The 19,392-nt window shown below is 37.4% G+C and overlaps 1 protein-coding gene across 20 annotated transcripts in view; it reads right to left on the reverse strand.

The window, feature by feature from the left end:
* AGFG1 (ArfGAP with FG repeats 1) overlaps positions 1-19,392 on the reverse strand; it is a 73,979-nt gene that overhangs the window by 43,418 nt on the left and 11,169 nt on the right. For all 20 annotated transcript variants that reach the window (XM_082396196.1, XM_082396198.1, XM_082396199.1 and 17 more), the window contains exon 2: positions 9,375-9,468. In XM_082396196.1, coding sequence (XP_082252322.1) covers positions 9,375-9,468 — 94 coding nt within the window. The remainder of the gene's footprint in view (positions 1-9,374; positions 9,469-19,392) is intronic.

The raw sequence follows: 19,392 nt of genomic DNA on the forward strand, positions 1-19,392 counted from the left end.
TTAGAAGGAAATAAATAATGTGACCTGGGATACAAATGCAATAAAAAGTTAAATAAATGCTCAGAGTAGTTACAAACTACCTTCCAGCTCCTTCTACAATACTCTTGAGTTTTCAGTCATCATTCAGAAAGATCCACATGCTACAATATGTACGAAACAAAGATAACATTTCCAACATTCTTTTTGTTAATTAGTATTATTAGATATTTCTCTGAAAGCCAACAACTAATATCAAAGAATGCACTCTGAATATTTTAAAGATTACTATGTCATTACTGATTTGATTCAGCAGAATTTTTAGAAACTCTTAACACTCGCCTTTCTTTCAAAATAGAGGCCAGACTTTAAAGTATGTCTTTCTTCATAAATATGCATAAGTTGAACAAATAGCCTCTTTAATACAGAACATGCTTCGATATTTTAGCTAGATGGTTTTAAACCTCAAATATCTCACTAGGAAGCTAGTCTCTCAAATAATTACATATTTTTAGTTAAAATTTTTTGAAATGTTACTATTATTATTGAAATAACTTTTCATACTGATTAATACCATCATATTGACTGTAATTCTGCAAAAATCTCCCTAAACTAAATTCAGTTCAAAGCACACCATTTTCCTATATGATACTTTTTTCCCCCTGAGCTTAGAAGTCAATGAAAAAGTACATCTGCACTTAAAACTGACATCTTACATCTACATAATACATCAGTTTTCAAAATGTTTTCACATATACTACCTTCAAATCAACCTCATCAAATAGAGGCAGGACAGGTACTTCCCATAGAGTACAAAGGAAAATGAAGCTCAGGGAAAAGTAGTTTCCCCAAGGTAACAAGGCTTATCAGTTAGTGGTGCCGAAACTAGACCACAGATTATTTTGAGTCTAGACTGGATGGAGCCTTTAGTTACCATACTGGTTCTCTCAAAAGGTGGTCTGTAGCCATCAGCAACAGAATCACATGGGGCTTCTGGCTGAAAATGCAGACAGACACTCCTCTGCCTCACCCCACACCCAAGGTCAGAATCTCTGAGGAGTAAAGCCCAGGAATTTTTACAAATATAATAATAATAAAATAAAACAAACTAAAAATAAAATTAAAAATAAAATAAAATAAATACACACACATTTACATATACATATATGTACACACACACACAAACACACACATTCATCATTCTCACTGCTCTAGGTATAATGAAGAAGTATACAAGATTATACCTTGGAAATGTCTATAATGTTTTGAGGGTAATAAGACCAATACAGAAGAAACTATGAGAGCAATAAAAAAAATCTGTGTAAAATCTTAGAGTCAATGCTATATTAAAAAAAAAAAAAGTTTAAAGTATGGGGGGGGGGGCGGTGTTAGTCCCTGTGGGCTAAAATACTCCTGAAAGACTTGATGGAAGGGTAAAAACTTTGATAGGTCTTGAAAAAAAGATTCAGGATAAATGATTCAGCTTGAGCAAAATGGCAAGAAAAGTGGGATACAGACAGCATATATAGAAAACAAACCAGAAACCACTGGCGTTCAAACATTTCTATTGGTAATGAAGCAAAAAAAAGATTAACTAGGAAAAGAAGCAAGGTTATAAAAGAATTTATATTGAGAACTGAAAACTTTGGAATTCCATAGACCAGGAGTCTATAACCAACCACCTGCAGATCAAATTTGGGTCACTGGCCTATTTTTGTACTGCCCCTGATCATTTGATTTATGCATATTTAAAGGGTTACTTTTTTTAAGATTTTTTCTAACAAGAATATACAACAGAGACTGTACGTAGGTGGCCTTCAATATTTACCACCTGGCCATTTACAGAAACAGATTTGCCAACCTCTGTACAGACAGCAAGGTAATTGTAGACCCTGGAGTAATGAGTATGTAACTTAACTCTGCCACTCAATAATGACATTTAATATGCTGTTACTAAAATAACTGCCAAATTTTACTAATATTATTTAAGCTCAGCATATAATTAAAATGCTCCAAGAGTTTAAATACATAACCTAAATATTAATGTAAATGCTACTGTAGTCTAAGAAAAGTGAAAAATTCCCCTAATGAAACCACTCTGAGCAAAAAGTCAAAAAAAAAATAATATTGATAATCCTTCTATACCTTCTACTATCTTAGATTCTGATTCAACAAAAATCTGAATATCTATATTATTCTATAAGAAATATGCTGGGAACTTTCACAGGTTGCTTGCGCTCAAATTATTCTAGCCTTTCTATGTTAAGATACTGTTATTATTTTACACTTATAGAAACTGAGGCTCAGAGGCATCTTGTCCATTGTTCTCAACCTGCCAAGTCCAAATCCAATCCTTTCTGCACAAGACCACTGCACTTCAAGGACTCTTTTAATAGGCCCAGCCCAAATTTTATCAATTTCCCTACAGAGCTGCAGTTTGGGTTAGATTGTTTAGTTTTTAATCAAACTTAGAAGAAATGAATACAACACTTCGAAACTCCCTGACAGTTCCATGCCCTGATTCAGGATTAATTCAAAAGCTCATTGTCTTTACTATGATAATGGCCTACGGGCTCTTTCTGATATTGGCCTTCTATTTTACAGAGTCCACTGTTCTGTACTGAGAATGACCATCACTTATTATAGTTTATAAGACAGGATGATTTAGGAAATAACCACTTCCTGTTTAACAGCATAATAGATTGAGTATAACATATCATAAAATGATACCTGAATATTCCAGCAAAACTGTCACAGCATGTGGATTTGGAATTTTAAATTTTTTAGATATCAAAATATTTTTCTTTGTGGCGATGCTTGTTTCTGATTATAAAATAGCTCTAATCTTCCCGAAGATTCAATTTAACTACACAAAAGGCCTAAAGAGCTGTCTCATAAAATAAAGCCTATTTAAGCCATAAGTATAACTTCTTGAAAAAAACTATCTGCATAATCCCAAGCATTTACAAACTCTAAACTGAAGCCCTTTCTCACTCTTATACCAAAATGGAACTGAAAAAAATGATTTTTACTGTCTCTCTCCCCTACTAGACTGTAAGCTTTACCTGAGGGCACGAATCATGGACAGTATCCCTAGCACCCAAGGACAATCCCTGGCACATGGTAGATGATTAATAAATCTCTGCTTCAAGAATGAAGAATGAATCAATCATGAATGTTAACCAGGGAAAAGCACACCTTACCTTATGGGTCTATTGTTTAAGAAGGATTTTTTTAAAGCTTTAGCTTCTGGGTTGGGGCTTATTTTTTTTCATCTAGCATAAAGATGATCAAATACTGTCAATCAATGCATGATTTTATTTCTACATGTAGATTTTATGCCTGTGGAGCATCAGCAGTAACCCTTTTACTCTCAGTCCTGAAACATAATTAGGAAGATTAATTTATTACTAGAAAAGAAAAACTGTATGGTTCAAAATAAAATTACTTCTACATTTTCCTTTTACTGAATTATCTATAGCACTGTTAGCCAGCCTTCCTTCCATTAAGTTTGATAATGAGAAGTTAACCCAATAGTGAAATTCCTTCAACTAGAGGACCATGGTTGACCCACAACATCATAAAAGAGGACATATGGAGCAAACCACTAAAGATTTTTTTAAAGTAACATCATGATACAAAAGAAAACATTACAAGATAAATACGTGAAAATTTTTTGTGAAATATTTGACTTTTGGAAAAAATGTCAACACCAATAAACACAAAGTGCTTTGCTATAAAATATTTTACTAACATCTGGCAGGTATGTTCTAAAACCTGATAATGTACATATCTCCTCCAATGAACACACTGTAGGAGTCTAAGAATTCTAAAGTAATATTCAAGTAACTTATAAACTATATCTGTAGATACTAATGATATGTTATAAACATCAAGGGTGTCCGTGATACATATTTATAAATACTAATAACATCATCTGCTTACCACAGCTACCAACTCAGACCAATTCAGATGTACTTTATTAATGACTCAAATATCGTGAGTAGTGCTGCCATCAGTTTTGTGACTTGCCAAAAACAGTGAACAATTCTTAGTAAAGTTCTCAATGAAAAGTGAAATCTTTCCCAGATATACAAATGTGTCAAGTCACTGCATCAACGGTCTCAATTAATGGCTTCCTGTATCCAAGCCCTCTGCCCTGTAACTTGGTAGTCCCCTCCCACACTTGATTCTGGACTTGGCAGCATGACTTCTGGCAATAAGTTGTTCACGACTATTAATGAAAGCATATAAAACAGATTTAAGTTATACATGCAGACCGACTGTAAGAAGGTTTTTCCCACTTATAAAGGTCTGGAGGAACATCCAAAGCATGTGGAATATAGGTTAACTCTATTCAACACCTTGTGAATCATCCAGCAACCATGGTGCTTGCCTGCTTAAGCCAGCAACATTTCCTAATCGTGAAAACCAAACATGCCCCTCGCAACGTTAAAACTTCCTCATGGGGGTAGAAGATCCAAGACTTCTGCCAGTTAATATACTTTTTGATCTTTTAACTTCAGGCATGAACCCATTCATGCACAAGATGTATGACAGTACCTTCTTTTTAATCCAAAATTTATATGATTGAGTATGGTCCCTTCCAGACTACTGAGAGATAACACACAGTGCAAATATGGCAAAATAATTTGAAACAAAAAATAAAGAACTGTATTTTTTCTCTATGCATGTTATACTTAAGATTTAAATGTTTAAATAAGATAAACTGATAATAAAGCACTTGCACTTCAAGTCTATAGTTTTTTATTAAGTTGTACCAATCATCCTCCATTTCATGATATCAATCCTCACCTTCTATACATCTCTTGAAATTTTAAGAACACAGATGTTGCTAATATTGTAAAGAATCAAATATACCTAGTCCAATATTTTGGTTCTAAGATGTCCTTAGGGACACAAGAAAGTATGTTTTTCTCCCTTAACAAGTAATTAAATGGTTGGTACACTTTCTAGCAGTAAGAACCATTGCAAATTTCTCTTTTTCTTTGTGCACTGTGTTTGCTCTGCCTGCAATATCTTTTCCTGCCAGCCTAAGTCCTAGTCACCCTCAAAAGCCAGCAAATGTTCAGCCCCCTCTGTGAGATTTTCCCAATCCTCTCCTTTTCACCAACAGATTGAGTCCCTCCTTCCACATTACTTCTGAAACTTCTTATTCTTTATCATTAATTATCTAACACATTGTTGTAATTATTTGTTACATACCTGTCTCCCTAACTAGACCATGAGCTCTATGTCAGCTAAGCCTATGTGACATTTCTATAACTGTATCCAAGTACCTAGTACAGTGACTGCCATGGTGAGGGCTTTAAATGGCCTATTAATTTGCATGACTCCTTTTAGGATTTAAGATTCATAAATCCATTCCAGTCATCTCTATTGTTTGTATTTTGTTTCTACTATTTGATATAATGAGTTACCTAAAATTTCTTTTCATATATTCTAAATTTATTTTGATATTACAGTCTTAATAACTGTTCCTTCAGAAATCCTGTCATATGCAACAGCATGGCTGAACCTTGAGAACATTATGCCAAGTGAAATAAGCCAGTCACAGAAGAACAGTACTACGTGACTCCACTTAAATGAGGCAACTAAAACAGTCAAACTCACAGAAGCAGAAAATAGAATGGTGGTTGCTATTCAATGTATATAAAGTTTAGTTATGCAAGATGAGTAAGTTCTAAAGATCCATTTACAACACTTTGCCTATAGTTAACAATACTACATTTTACACTTAAAAATTTTTTAAGAGAGTAAATCTCATGTCAACTGTACTTCCCACAATTTCAGGAAAAAAAGGTCCTTCAATCGTAGTATTCGGGAACCAGTCTCCACCTAATCTTATCTACTGACAGGTTTGAATGTTTTTTACTTACTTCTCCAATGCATTGTTTGTTACCTTTCCAGTTCTACTACTCTGACTTTATCTACTGTCAATAGATTTTTAATCTAAGAACAGATAATATTTTTTCATTTCTGACTCCATTCTGATGTCCAAAATTTTGTATAGAAGGCCAAAATTCTAAGAAAGTAATTTAAAATATGCACTGCTAGGCTAATCCCAAACTTTATACAAATAGTTCAAATTGTCCTTTAATCCAAAAATACATTTCTACACTCACTGTCATTACACACCTTCTGCCCTTTCATCTTGCTTTAGATTTTCCTGTAATGTACCTACATCAGTCTGGAACTTGATTACTCAAGATAATTTTTTATCGGCAAAATCTGGAAACTTCAAAGTGTGTGCTCAATTCTCTAAATCATGTATTTAAAAATATTTCATAATCTTAAATTTACACTTCTTTACTACTTTAGAACCATATACACACATGAATCACAAGTAGACAAGCAAGTTCAAGACGCTACTATCAAAGTGTTAGGGAAAAAAAGAGGAAGAGTACAAAACGCTTGCACATATCTTCTGAGGGTGAAAAAGAAGATTGAAATTAATAAAATCTTAAGACTTAAATTCTTTTCTGTGTCATATCAAAAACGTGCAAAAAAACCCCCCAAAAACAAAAACATGCAACCACTGTAGTACAACTAAAGTAATATTTCCTTTCTAGGAAGTGATTAAAGTGTCTATTAAATAATAATGGCTATTACTGATCAATTGGGTTGACTGGCTCATCCTTGCCCCAAGATTATAAAATATAAAACATGCTTGCTTTCGCTGTTAATTTTATAGATTTTTAAAAAAATAGTAGACCACCACTTTTACTAATAAAAAAACATGGAACTAAAATAAGAAAGCAAACAAACAGAATGGAATTCCTGGAAGCCCATTAAAGCAGAGTAGAAAGAAAAGGCTCCCCTGCAAACCTTTACTCTACTGAGTCCCTCACGACGCTCCGCTGCCCCCCTCAGAACTACTAACCTCCTCCCTACTGAGCACCTGCTCTACTGAGTCCCTCACGACGCTCGGCTGCCCCCTCAGGGCTACTAACCTCCTCCCTACTGAGCACCTGCTCTACTGAGTTCCTCACGACGCTAGGCTGCCCCCTCAGGACTACTAACCTCCTCCCTACTGAGCACCTGCTCTACTGAGTCCCTCACGACGCTCGGCTGCCCCCTCAGGACTACTAACCTCCTCCCTACTGAGCACCTGCTCTACTGAGTCCCTCACGACGCTAGGCTGCCCCCTCAGGACTACTAACCTCCTCCCTACTGAGCACCTGCTCTACTGAGTCCCTCACGACGCTAGGCTGCCCCCTCAGGACTACTAACCTCCTCCCTACTGAGCACCTGCTCTACTGAGTCCCTCACGACGCTCGGCTGCCCCCTCAGGAACTACTAACCTCCTCCCTACTGAGCACCTGCTCTACTGAGTCCCTCACGACGTTAGGCTGCCCCCTCAGGACTACTAACCTCCTCCCTACTGAGCACCTGCTCTACTGAGTCCCTCACGACGCTCGGCTGCCCCCTCAGGACTACTAACCTCCTCCCTACTGAGCACCTGCTCTACTGAGTCCCTCACGACGCTAGGCTGCCCCCTCAGGACTACTAACCTCCTCCCTACTGAGCACCTGCTCTACTGAGTCCCTCACGACGCTAGGCTGCCCCCTCAGGACTACTAACCTCCTCCCTACTGAGCACCTGCTCTACTGAGTCCCTCACGACGCTCGGCTGCCCCCTCAGGAACTACTAACCTCCTCCCTACTGAGCACCTGCTCTACTGAGTCCCTCACGACGCTAGGCTGCCCCCTCAGGACTACTAACCTCCTCCCTACTGAGCACCTGCTCTACTGAGTCCCTCACGACGCTCGGCTGCCCCCTCAGGACTACTAACCTCCTCCCTACTGAGCACCTGCTCTACTGAGTCCCTCACGACGCTCGGCTGCCCCCTCAGGAACTACTAACCTCCTCCCTACTGAGCACCTGCTCTACTGAGTCCCTCACGACGCTAGGCTGCCCCCTCAGGACTTCTAACCTCCTCCCTACTGAGCACCTGCTCTACTGAGTCCCTCACGACGCTAGGCTGCCCCCTCAGGACTACTAACCTCCTCCCTACTGAGCACCTGCTCTACTGAGTCCCTCACGACGCTAGGCTGCCCCCTCAGGACTACTAACCTCCTCCCTACTGAGCACCTGCTCTACTGAGTCCCTCACGACGCTCGGCTGCCCCCTCAGGGCTACTAACCTCCCTACTGAGCACCTGCTCTACTGAGTCCCTCACGACGCTCGGCTGCCCCCTCAGGGCTACTAACCTCCTCCCTACTGAGCACCTGCTCTACTGAGTCCCTCACGACGCTCCGCTGCCCCCTCAGGGCTACTAACCTCCTCCCTACTGAGCACCTGCTCTACTGAGTCCCTCACGACGCTCGGCTGCCCCCCTCAGGGCTACTAACCTCCTCCCTACTGAGCACCTGCTCTACTGAGTCCCTCACGACGCTAGGCTGCCCCCTCAGGACTACTAACCTCCTCCCTACTGAGCACCTGCTCTACTGAGTCCCTCACGACGCTAGGCTGCCCCCTCAGGACTACTAACCTCCTCCCTACTGAGCACCTGCTCTACTGAGTCCCTCACGACGCTCGGCTGCCCCCTCAGGACTACTAACCTCCTCCCTACTGAGCACCTGCTCTACTGAGTCCCTCACCACGCTCGGCTGCCCCCTCAGGGCTACTAACCTCCTCCCTACTGAGCACCTGCTCTACTGAGTCCCTCACGACGCTCGGCTGCCCCCTCAGGGCTACTAACCTCCTCCCTACTGAGCACCTGCTCTACTGAGTCCCTCACGACGCTAGGCTGCCCCCTCAGGACTACTAACCTCCTCCCTACTGAGCACCTGCTCTACTGAGTTCCTCACGACGCTAGGCTGCCCCCTCAGGACTACTAACCTCCTCCCTACTGAGCACTTGCTCTACTGAGTGCCTCACGACGCTAGGCTGCCCCCTCAGAACTACTAACCTCCTCCCTACTGAGCACCTGCTCAATATTAAACATCACACATACATCTAAAGTTAAAAACATAAAAAGGAAACAGGGGTCCTTAAGTGAAAGCTGATCATACAACAGCCTAACAAAAGTTTACTACAATACCATAATGTGAATTCCCTTTCTCCCTCTCTTTTTTTTGTCTTTTAAAGCAAAAACTAACAGTTACTCCAATACTAGATGTCCTCCAAAAATGCCTTTTACATTCAATACTGACAAAGTTTACACACAGGTTTCATCTCAGGTTTAAGGCAAAGTATTTATGTAGTAGACATTAATTCTAAACACATTATTAAATGAGTACTTTCTACAACATCTAAATATACGATACAAAAATAACTTTTTAGACAGTGAAAATTCACCATTGTAAACAACTTATTAAATCTTATTAAAATGACTACCAACAGAAAAGTTGAAAATTGTAAAAAACACTTACTTCATTTCCATGTTTTTGAAGGAATTCAATTTCCTGTTGTGTGAATGTTGTCATGGAGATGGATTTCACCCTGTGTGGTGGATTTAACCCTCGCCTGAAAGATAAAATATTTTACAGATTTACTATTACAAACTATAGTATTTTAAAAATTATGTATCAGATAATTCAAAACATTTTTAATTAGCACATTTAAACTTGGAACAGTGTTTTCATTCCATAAACTACAAATATTTAAAAATTATCTTTAACTATTAATCCCCACAATAGATATGTCAATGTAAATTTAGTCAGACCCACACTAAATAATATATTTAAAGATAAATTCAAGTAACCACCTAGTTAGAAGCAAACAGTACCTGTAACACATGAGCTTCTTGGAAACACAAATATTGCTTTAGTGTATATCTGATGGAAGGAGAATAATATATATACAACGGGCTAAATGGTAAAGAATTCAGTTATTAATTATTAAATATTTTCATATTTCCTAAGAAAATGACAATGATATGTCAGGTTTGGACGTTATCTGTTTCACATTTCGAAGTAGAGAAACGTTAAGTTAGGTTTTGTTGTTTTGCTTGAAGTTTTAAACTAATAAATTACTTTCCTTCCAGCTCTTGGTAAGTCATAAAATACAGAAATGAAGATTGCACAGTAGGAAAAACTGAACACAGCAATTTCACCCTAGTAAAACTTCCAAACTTAACTATGAAGAAACAACTACCATATGAATTACTTTCAAGTACCTTTACAACTAGCAATCACAAATTAAGGCTTTAACGATATCATCTAAATTTCCAAAAGTGAAAATTTAGCAAAGTCATTATTATTCCTTTAAAGCAGGACATTTTGTTTTACAAATTCATCTGTATTATGAGAATAAGACTAAATTCATCATATTCACAGCTTATTCATTTATGATATTTATCCTAACAAGTCCTATCTTGTTCCAAAACAATTTAAAAAGGAATTGACTTATTATTGTTCTCTCAAATTCCTCTGCTCCCTCCCTCAGTTAGCATCTTTGTCTCTCCTTATTCCCTAATACTGCCTCCTTGTTCCAGCCAACCCTCTACCCTTCCATCTCCCTTATAGTATCCTTTCAATAAAAAAAGGAAAGTAATAACTTTTAACAAGGTAATGTCAAACACTGCTACAAGGGTGTATGTTTTGAATAAGAAAGTTGGAGCAATGAATTATATCCCTCTACTTCTCAAATCATCAAATGAGGGAACCCCCTGACTCTTAAAAGTTACATACAGATGTAATCTCATGAAAGCACTGAACTGTATAGCTTATTCTCTCATACATCTCAAGGCCCTACCATACCACAATGTCCATTTTTGCATAAAGAAGGTATTCATATTACTTAAATAAGTGAACAAAATTTCTCACTTATGAAACAAACAAAACCATAACATACTCATAACCAAAATATGACAGGACATTTTCCCATTTAACAAGAAGACCTATTACAGAGCTTCTTTAAATGCGCTCTCTCAGTGCATTTAAAGTAAGATTCAATTTACAAAACTGGTAGACACAATTTTGCAAGGCCAGATTACTTACATAAATTGAGTAACTCCAAGGAAATTTTACATTTGTTCATATTGGTTTCTCTAGTTACTTTTATATTCCATTAATTCTGATAGATTAACTGTATTTTCAGTGCAAAAATTTTTCCTTTTTTAGCTTCCAAAAGCTTTGTATGTGGATATAACATGACTATAAAATAGTTTGGTGGGCTTCCCTGGTGGTGCAGCAGTTGAGAATCTGCCTGCCAATGCAGGGGACACGGGTTCGAGCCCTGGTCTGGGAGGATCCCACATGCCGTGCAGCAACTAGGCCCGTGAGCCACAACTACTGAGCCTGCGCATCTGGAGCCTGTGCTCCGCAACAAGAGAGGCCGCGATAGTGAGAGGCCCGCGCACCGCAATGAAGAGTGGCCCCCGCTTGCGGCAACTAGAGAAAGCCCTCGCACAGAAACAAAGACCCAACACAGCCAAAAATAAATTAATTAATTAATTAAAAAAAAATAGTTTGGTAAAAAAATAGAAGGCTGACTCTATCAATTTCTTAAGAAGAATGCAGACTGATGAGGCTGTAGTAAAAAATGTAGTCTCATACACTGATGACAGTAGGATAAATTCACTAACATTTGAATAATCCTATTCATGCGTTTTGACCCAGTAATAACATTTTAGGAATCTATTCTAAAGGAGGAATCTGAAACTTAACTATGTACAAGATGTTCATCAAACATCACTCATACTAAAAAAAAATAAATAACATAAACACTTCATTATGAAAGGGGAAGTGGTTAAGTGACAATAAAACTGTACAACTATGCATACTTACGCTTGTTTTTTTTTAAGACGAAAATTATATAGTATTCTATACTATAAGCTAAAGCTTATACTAAATACTAAAGCTATATTAAAAATATCTTCAAAGAAAACACACAAACTAAATACCCCAAAATGTTAACAGTCTTTGCTTATAGATTATGGAACTGATTGATTTTTTTTTCTACTTATAATTTTCTATTCTCTCCAAGTTTTCCACAATGAAAACTTGTTACTTATTCTGTAACAGAAAATAAAAAACTGCAAGAAATAATAAACAATTCAATTAACTAGTAGTAGTCAAAAAATTTGAACTTTTAGTCCTGGCTTTATGGATGTGAATGTCTGTGCTGAAGAATTACAGAAAGAAAATGAAAGAACAGTTCTTAAGGCTTTCTTTCAGTTTTTCTAAAAAACCTGGAAAACTTTCCTCCCAAATATAGCCACCAGCATCAACAATTTATCTTTACCTCATTTCTCTAAATCAGGCACTACTGACATACTGGGCCAGAGAATTCTTTACCATGAGGGGGTTGTCCTGTGCACTGCAGGAGATAGGGCAGTATCCCTGGCCTCTACCCACTAAATGCCAGAAGCATGCCCAACCCAGTAGGAATAATGAAAAATGCTTCAAGATACTGATAAATGTCCCTCAGGGGTGTGGGGTGGGACAGCAGAGACCTTCTACTTGAGAACCACCGCTCTAAATATACCAAATATGTTAACTACCAAGTGAAAAAAGAAGCAGAATTCCTTTGGATCACTACTGAGATATAAATTCTACCTAGGTTCAATCTTCTACAGAACATTCTACACATTTACCTCATATACAACAAAAAACTTAAATTTTCCCATAAATTTACTATTTCCAGAATAAAAGAAAATAGAAACCCTTAGAAGAGATTAAAGAAAGTGTCCACAAAAAGTAACCATATGATGTCAAGCACACTTATACAAATTGGTAGACAAAATATAATTTAATAAGACAGAAAGAAATTAATATTTGTAAAGTAACCTAGACTGGCACTTTGCATATCTAATCTCATTAATTTCTACTTACAATAGTATAGCAGACTAGATATTTTGAAAGGTTCCTCTGCTAAAACATGATACCCCATAAATTATTTAAAAGAAAAAAAAAACCCTAATTGTTAACATTTCTAGAAAGTAAGGGGGCTCTCAAAGAATTCCCCCTTCCCCCCCCAAAAAAAAGACCAAAAAAAAAAAAAAAAGAGTGAGCTGAAACCAGAAGAATGGCCCATGTCATACAAGAAAATTCAGTGTTGCTCAGAAGGCAAATACCAACAATAACTAAGACAAGATGAGAGGTAAACCTGAGATATCCCTGTTAAACCCAAGACCCTGGATGGAGAATTAAGTAGCTTCAGGGTGGCAGTATCCCTAGATCGCAGAAGAATATACAAATCCTCTCAGGAGAAATGCATTTCTAATTTATAAATTATGCTATCAGGATTTGGAAATATTAATTTCAATAAAAGATGAGATTATAATAAAAATCATCACACAACAACAAAACAAATCACTGAGCTTGAGTCAGTAGAAACAAAAGCTTTATGCCACCTCTTCCCAAGACTTTAGCCATTGGATTTATCAAATACAAAATACAAAGTAAATATAGCATGTAGGAAACGTTAAAACAAACAAAAGATGGAATAAAAATGAAGAGGAAATGTGTAATTATCAGAATAACCATTAAATTTAAAAGTCAGAACTTTCAGAAATGAAAAATTATAAATGTGGAAATTAAAAATTCAACCGATTAGTTAAAGAGCAGATAAGACACACCAAAAGAGAGATTTGGTGAATTAGAAAACAGAAATAAGAAATAACCCAGAAGGCAGCACAGACACTTAAGGAGACAGAAAAAGCAAGCGTTTTTAGAAAAGGAAAAAAAAACGGGGGTGGGGGGTTATTCTTGCTTTTGAGAGACAGAATTGAAAGAATGAAGGAGAGGCAATATTTGAAGAGCTAATGGCTGAGATTTTTTAAAATCCAATGAAAGTCATGCGTCTACAGATATAGGAAGCACAGCTTATCAAAATCAGGACAAATAAAATTCACACTTAGAAACATTTGGGTGAAACTTCAAAGATAAACAGCACATCTTAAAAGCACTCAGAAAGAAAAGACAAAGGAAACAAAATCTGACTGAAAGATTTTTCAATGGAAACCAGAAAATAGTGGAATATTATTATCTTTAAGTAGTTAAAAAAAAAAAGTTGTGAACTCAGCAAAAATATCTTTGAAGTCTAAGATCAAAATGACATTTCCAGATAAACAAAAACCAGAGTTTACCCCAGGAGATCTTCACGAAAGAAACATACAGTTGGCTCTCTGTGTCCCTGGGTTCTACATCCAGGAATTCAACCAACTGCAGATCAGAACCACTGGGGGAAAAAAATTCCAGAAAGTTCCAAAAAGCAAAATTGGAATTTGCCATGTGCCCAGCAACTATTTACACAGTATTCACATTGTATTTACACCTATTTACATAGCATTTACATTGTACTTACGACCATTTACATAGCGTTTACATTTTATTAGGTATTATAAGTAATTAGAGATGATTTAAAGTAAACAGGAGGATGTGTATAGGTCATATGCATCTTATATAAAGGACTTGAGCATCGTCAGATTTTGGTATCTGTGGGGCATCCTGGAACCAATCCCCCATGGATACTAAGGGATGACTGTATACACTTTAAGAAGAAAAATAACCCCAAGAAGGTCGTGGGATGCAAAGGGGTGAGCAAAACAACTGGGAAACACATTGGCAAATCTAAACAAATAGCATCTGATTTCAAAATGTCCTATGTATGGTGGAGGGGAGGGGGCAAATTTAACATTTTACCAAAAATAACACCTAAGTGAGAGTACTTTGTATTTTTAAAGCCTTTGTATTATTAGGGGAAGGTTAAAATACTGATTAACTCTAGAATGTTAGGATGGATAATAAAATTTCAACAGTGAACATAAAATAACATAGAATTTACAGCTTCCTAACCAGTATAAAGGGGAAATCAAATCAAAACAAACAAAAACAGTCTTTTTTTTAAAAAAAATTAAACATACACTTACCATAAGACCTAACAATTCTACTCCTAGAGATTTACCCAGGTGAAATGAAAACTTGTGTTCACCAAAAAATCTGTATATAAATATCTGTATGAAACAACTGGGTTGTTTCATATGTATCAAAAACTGGAAACAACCCAAGTGTCCCTCAAATGAGGAATGGGTAAACTCCCAAGCAATGACATACTACTCAGCAATAAGGAGAAATTGACTACTGGAATATGTATTGGGTGGGCCAAAAAGTGCCTTCAGTTTTTTAAGTAAAAATAGAAGACACATTTTTCATTTTCACCAAGAACTTTATTGAACAACGTATTCACCCTTTTGTTCCACTACCTTCTGCCATTTTTCAGGCAACTTCGTAATTCCATCTTCCCAAAACTTTTTATCTTTTTGAGCAAAGAACTGTCCCAGGTGCGTTTTACAGTCTTCCAAGGAATTGAAATATTTTCCATTAAGATAATTTTGTAAAGACCGAAATAAATGGAAATCCGAAGGTGCAATGTCTGCTGAATACGATGGATGAATCAGAACTTCCCAGCCAAGCTAGAACAGTTTTTGCCTGGTCATCAAAGAAACATGCGGTCTTGTGTTATCCTGATGAAAGATTACACGTTTTCTGTTGACTAATTCTGGACGCCTTTTGTCGAGTGCCACTTTCAGTTGGTCTAACTGGGAGCAGTACTTGTTGGAATTAACCGTTTGGTTTTCCAGAAGGAGCTCATAACAGAGGACTCCCTTCCAATCCCACCGTATACACAACGTCACCTTCTCTGGAATGAAGACCGGCCTTCGGTGTGGTTGGTGGTGGTTCATTTCGCTTGCCTCACGATCTCTTCCATTCCACATTGTTGTACAGTATCCAATTTTCATCACCAGTCACAATGTGTTTTAAAAACGGAATGTTTTCGTTACATTTCAGTAGAGAATCGCATGCGGAAATACGGTCAAGAAGGTTTTTTTCACTTAACTTATGTGCAATCAAAACATCAAAGTGATTCACATAACCAAGGCTGGTGCATATGATTTTCAACGCTTGATGTGGATATTTTGAGTATGTCAGCCATCTCCTGCACGGTATAACGTAGACTGTTCTCATTTATTGTTTTGATTTGATCACTATCAACTTCAACTGGTCTACCTGACCATGGAGCATCATCCAACGGAGAAATCTCCAGCATGAAACTTTGCAAACCACTTTTGACACGTTCGATCAGTCACAGCACCTTCTCCATACACTGCACAAATCTTTTCGTGTGTTTCAGTTGCATTTTTATCATTCTCAAAATAATAAAGCATAATATGCCGAAAATGTTGCTTTTTTTTCTTCCATCTTCAATATTAAAATGGCCAATTTTGGTAAGTCTTTTTAAATGCATGCTGATATGACAGCTGCCACATACAATCTAACAAAATTGTTTCAAATGAAGTTAAAGACAACTAAGTGCTACTAAAGCCATCTTACAGAAAAAATGGAACAAACCTTTTGGCCCATCCAATAACAACTAACCTGAATTAATCTTAAAGGTATTATGCTGAGTGAAGAAGGCAATCTAAAAAGGTTATATACTGTATAAATGACATTCTCAGAAAGAAAAACTATAGTTGTTGGAGAATAGATCAGTAGAGGCCAGGGGTTAAGGAAAGACAAGGGTTAGAGAGTCTTGAGGGGTAACTGAACAGGTCCATTCCATGTTCTGATTGTGGTAGTAGTTACATGAATCTATACAGATGTTAAGACTCCGAAAACTACACAACAAAAAAGTTGGTTTTAATGTATGTCAACTTAAGAGTCCATGTTACTATCTATAGAACCACAATTTTTACACAAACTAAATTTTTTTCATTGGCAGACTACCTTCTCCATCTACCAAATTTGATCACTTAAATGAATGAAATCCTCAATCAAAACTGAATTATTCATTTATCTAGTTATTTTCAAGATATATTCCTGGAAGCTGGTGCCACTTCCCCTTTTTTGCGAAGCCAAGTTTAGCTATCATGTGAATCCAGTGTTTATAAAACACTTTACTGTAATGACATTAGTCATAACTATTGGATGAAAGTGTTAGGCAAGTAAACCACATCATTTTTACTGTGCCAATATTGAAGTACCACCAATTCTGGATCCTAAAATACACGTTTTAAGTCTCCAGTTTAGTGCAAAAAAAATTTTTTTTAATGGCTCATTTAATAACAGCAGTATTAATATTTTGAAAGCATGTTTGTCACTTAATTGGTTTCAAGAAGTTCCAAAGTTATCTACTGGTGGAGCCCAATATGCTTCTGCAGTATAATTAAGTCATATGCAGATTCCCAGGAGTTTTAGTTTTAACGACCACCACCCAGGTATGACTGCAACCAGATGGTGTGACTCATTCCATATGTCCACCAGTATGCTACTCTTAACTACGCCTCAAACAATCTTCCAAATAGCCATTTGTTCAACTCAAATTACAATGTGTGCTAGATGAATAGGTAAGAAAGCTTATTTAGCTAGTTTTATTAATTGTTTTTCTCCTGCTGAGGGAAAAGCTGGTTAAAATATTTTACTAGGCTGTGGAAATTTAGGTGGTTGTTAATGCTGGCATAAAGTAATAAAGCTAATCTGACATTTAAATCTATTCCAATCTTAGTTATTTAGTAAAAATATTACATACAATGTTTCATATTATAAAAATTATACATTTAAAATCTACAACAAATGGAAGATGCCTTTAACAGGTTATCAAAAATCTACAGATTTTTGATACCAAGATATGTATGTATTAGATAGTCCAGAATATTAGTTTATCCAGAACCCAACTTTAAAACACTGAAAATACACACACACACACACACACACACACACACACACACACACACACACACACACACCCATGGTGCAAACTATAATTGTTATTTCAGGTTTTTGTTTTTCAAAGCCAGAAACACTACACTGTAAGGTCCTTGTAACATTTAGGGCAAGCACCTAAAAAATAATACCAAGCAACAATTTAAACTTAATTAAGGTATTCTTGCTAAAAGTGGACAAAACCCAAGAATGTCTTTACTACCTCTCTAAACTCTACTGAAATGATAGCAAAGTAATAAAAAGGCATTAACCCACAAAGAGAAGAACAGAGAACAAAGAAGGAACCCAAAGGCATACCAAAATCTAGAAAATTACCAGCAGTAACTGACTGTGCCAACTAAAGAAAGCCAAAACAGATGCTCCTGTAGAGGCGGGAGAAGCCAACTAAAGATGATTCCCACCACAGAACCCCTGGAAGATTCATGAAAGGAATCAAGCCACAAGTTGGGGGATTTACATAGGGTCAAAAATAGATTCCCAGTTTCCCTACTTCCATAAGACTACCCCTAAGAAGTCCTAGGCAGAAGTCTGAAGGAAAATCTGATCTGGAGAGGCTAAACCAAACAGACTCTGGACTCAGGCACAGCTGAGGATCACTACTGGGTACTATGCTAAAAAATGGAGGCTTATCTGAGACTCTACACACTGAATGGTAATAGGTTCTATGCCCCCAGTTCCCTCCCTCAACTTGCGCCTAGAAGAATGACAGCCAGGTTTTTTTTATTCCCCAGTTAAGAAGACTGGAGAAAAAATATCTATAAACTAGCCAAGCGTAAGTTTCCAATCCGACAAGTCCAAAATAAAGCCCAAGACATTGAACAGAAAGACGTATACCAAAATACTTCAATATAGGTTCAGAATAGCAGGGATAAAAAGATCATATATACTCCCAAAGAGGGAGTGGAAAATAGGGCACAAAGAATGAGGAATAAGAATAGAATCAAACTTCTCAATAGCAGTACTGAAGGATTAAAGACAATTAAGCGGGACTTCCCTGCTAAAAGCAGTGGTTAACAATCCGCCTGCCAATGCAGGGGACACAGGTTCGAGCCCTGGTCTGGGAAGATCCCACAGGCCGTGGAGCAACTAAGCCCGTGCGCCACAGCTACTGAGCCTGCGCTCTAGAGCCTGTGCTCCACAACAAGAGAAGCCACCGCAATGAGAAGCCTGCGCACCGCAACAAAGACCCAATGCAGCCAAAAATTAATTAATTAATTAATTAAAGACAATTAAGCGATGCCTTAAAAATTCCAAGGGTAAAGTATTTTCACCTTTGTGAATGTGAGGGCAGAATAAGACATTTTCAGCCATGTAGCTCTCAGAACTGATCTCGCATTAACCTTGAATCAGGAGGCTGATGGAAATGCGGGGGTCCTGGAAAAAGAGGTTTCAACACAGGTTAGGCATGAAGGGAATTTCCACAATGAAGGCAGGAGAAAGTCCCAGGATGACAGCTGCGGAGCAGGCCTAGAGAGCAGCATTTCCAGACCAGAGGATGACAGAAGTACCCAGGAAAAAAAGAAAAAGTACCTGACATATCTGGTCATATTGAAAACAGTTATATACCTCAGCCAGAGATAATTTATCTGGGGATATATTAATGATACACACATGGAAAACAATGCAAGCGAAGAAACCTAGACAATTACAAACTTCAGGGGGAAAAGGCTGTACAAGAAAGAAAATGCAGTAGTAATATACTGTACGACTTAGCTGAGAACAG

Source organism: Balaenoptera borealis, assembly GCF_965194805.1.
Source record: "Balaenoptera borealis genome assembly, chromosome: 6".
NCBI lineage: Eukaryota > Metazoa > Chordata > Mammalia > Artiodactyla > Balaenopteridae > Balaenoptera > Balaenoptera borealis.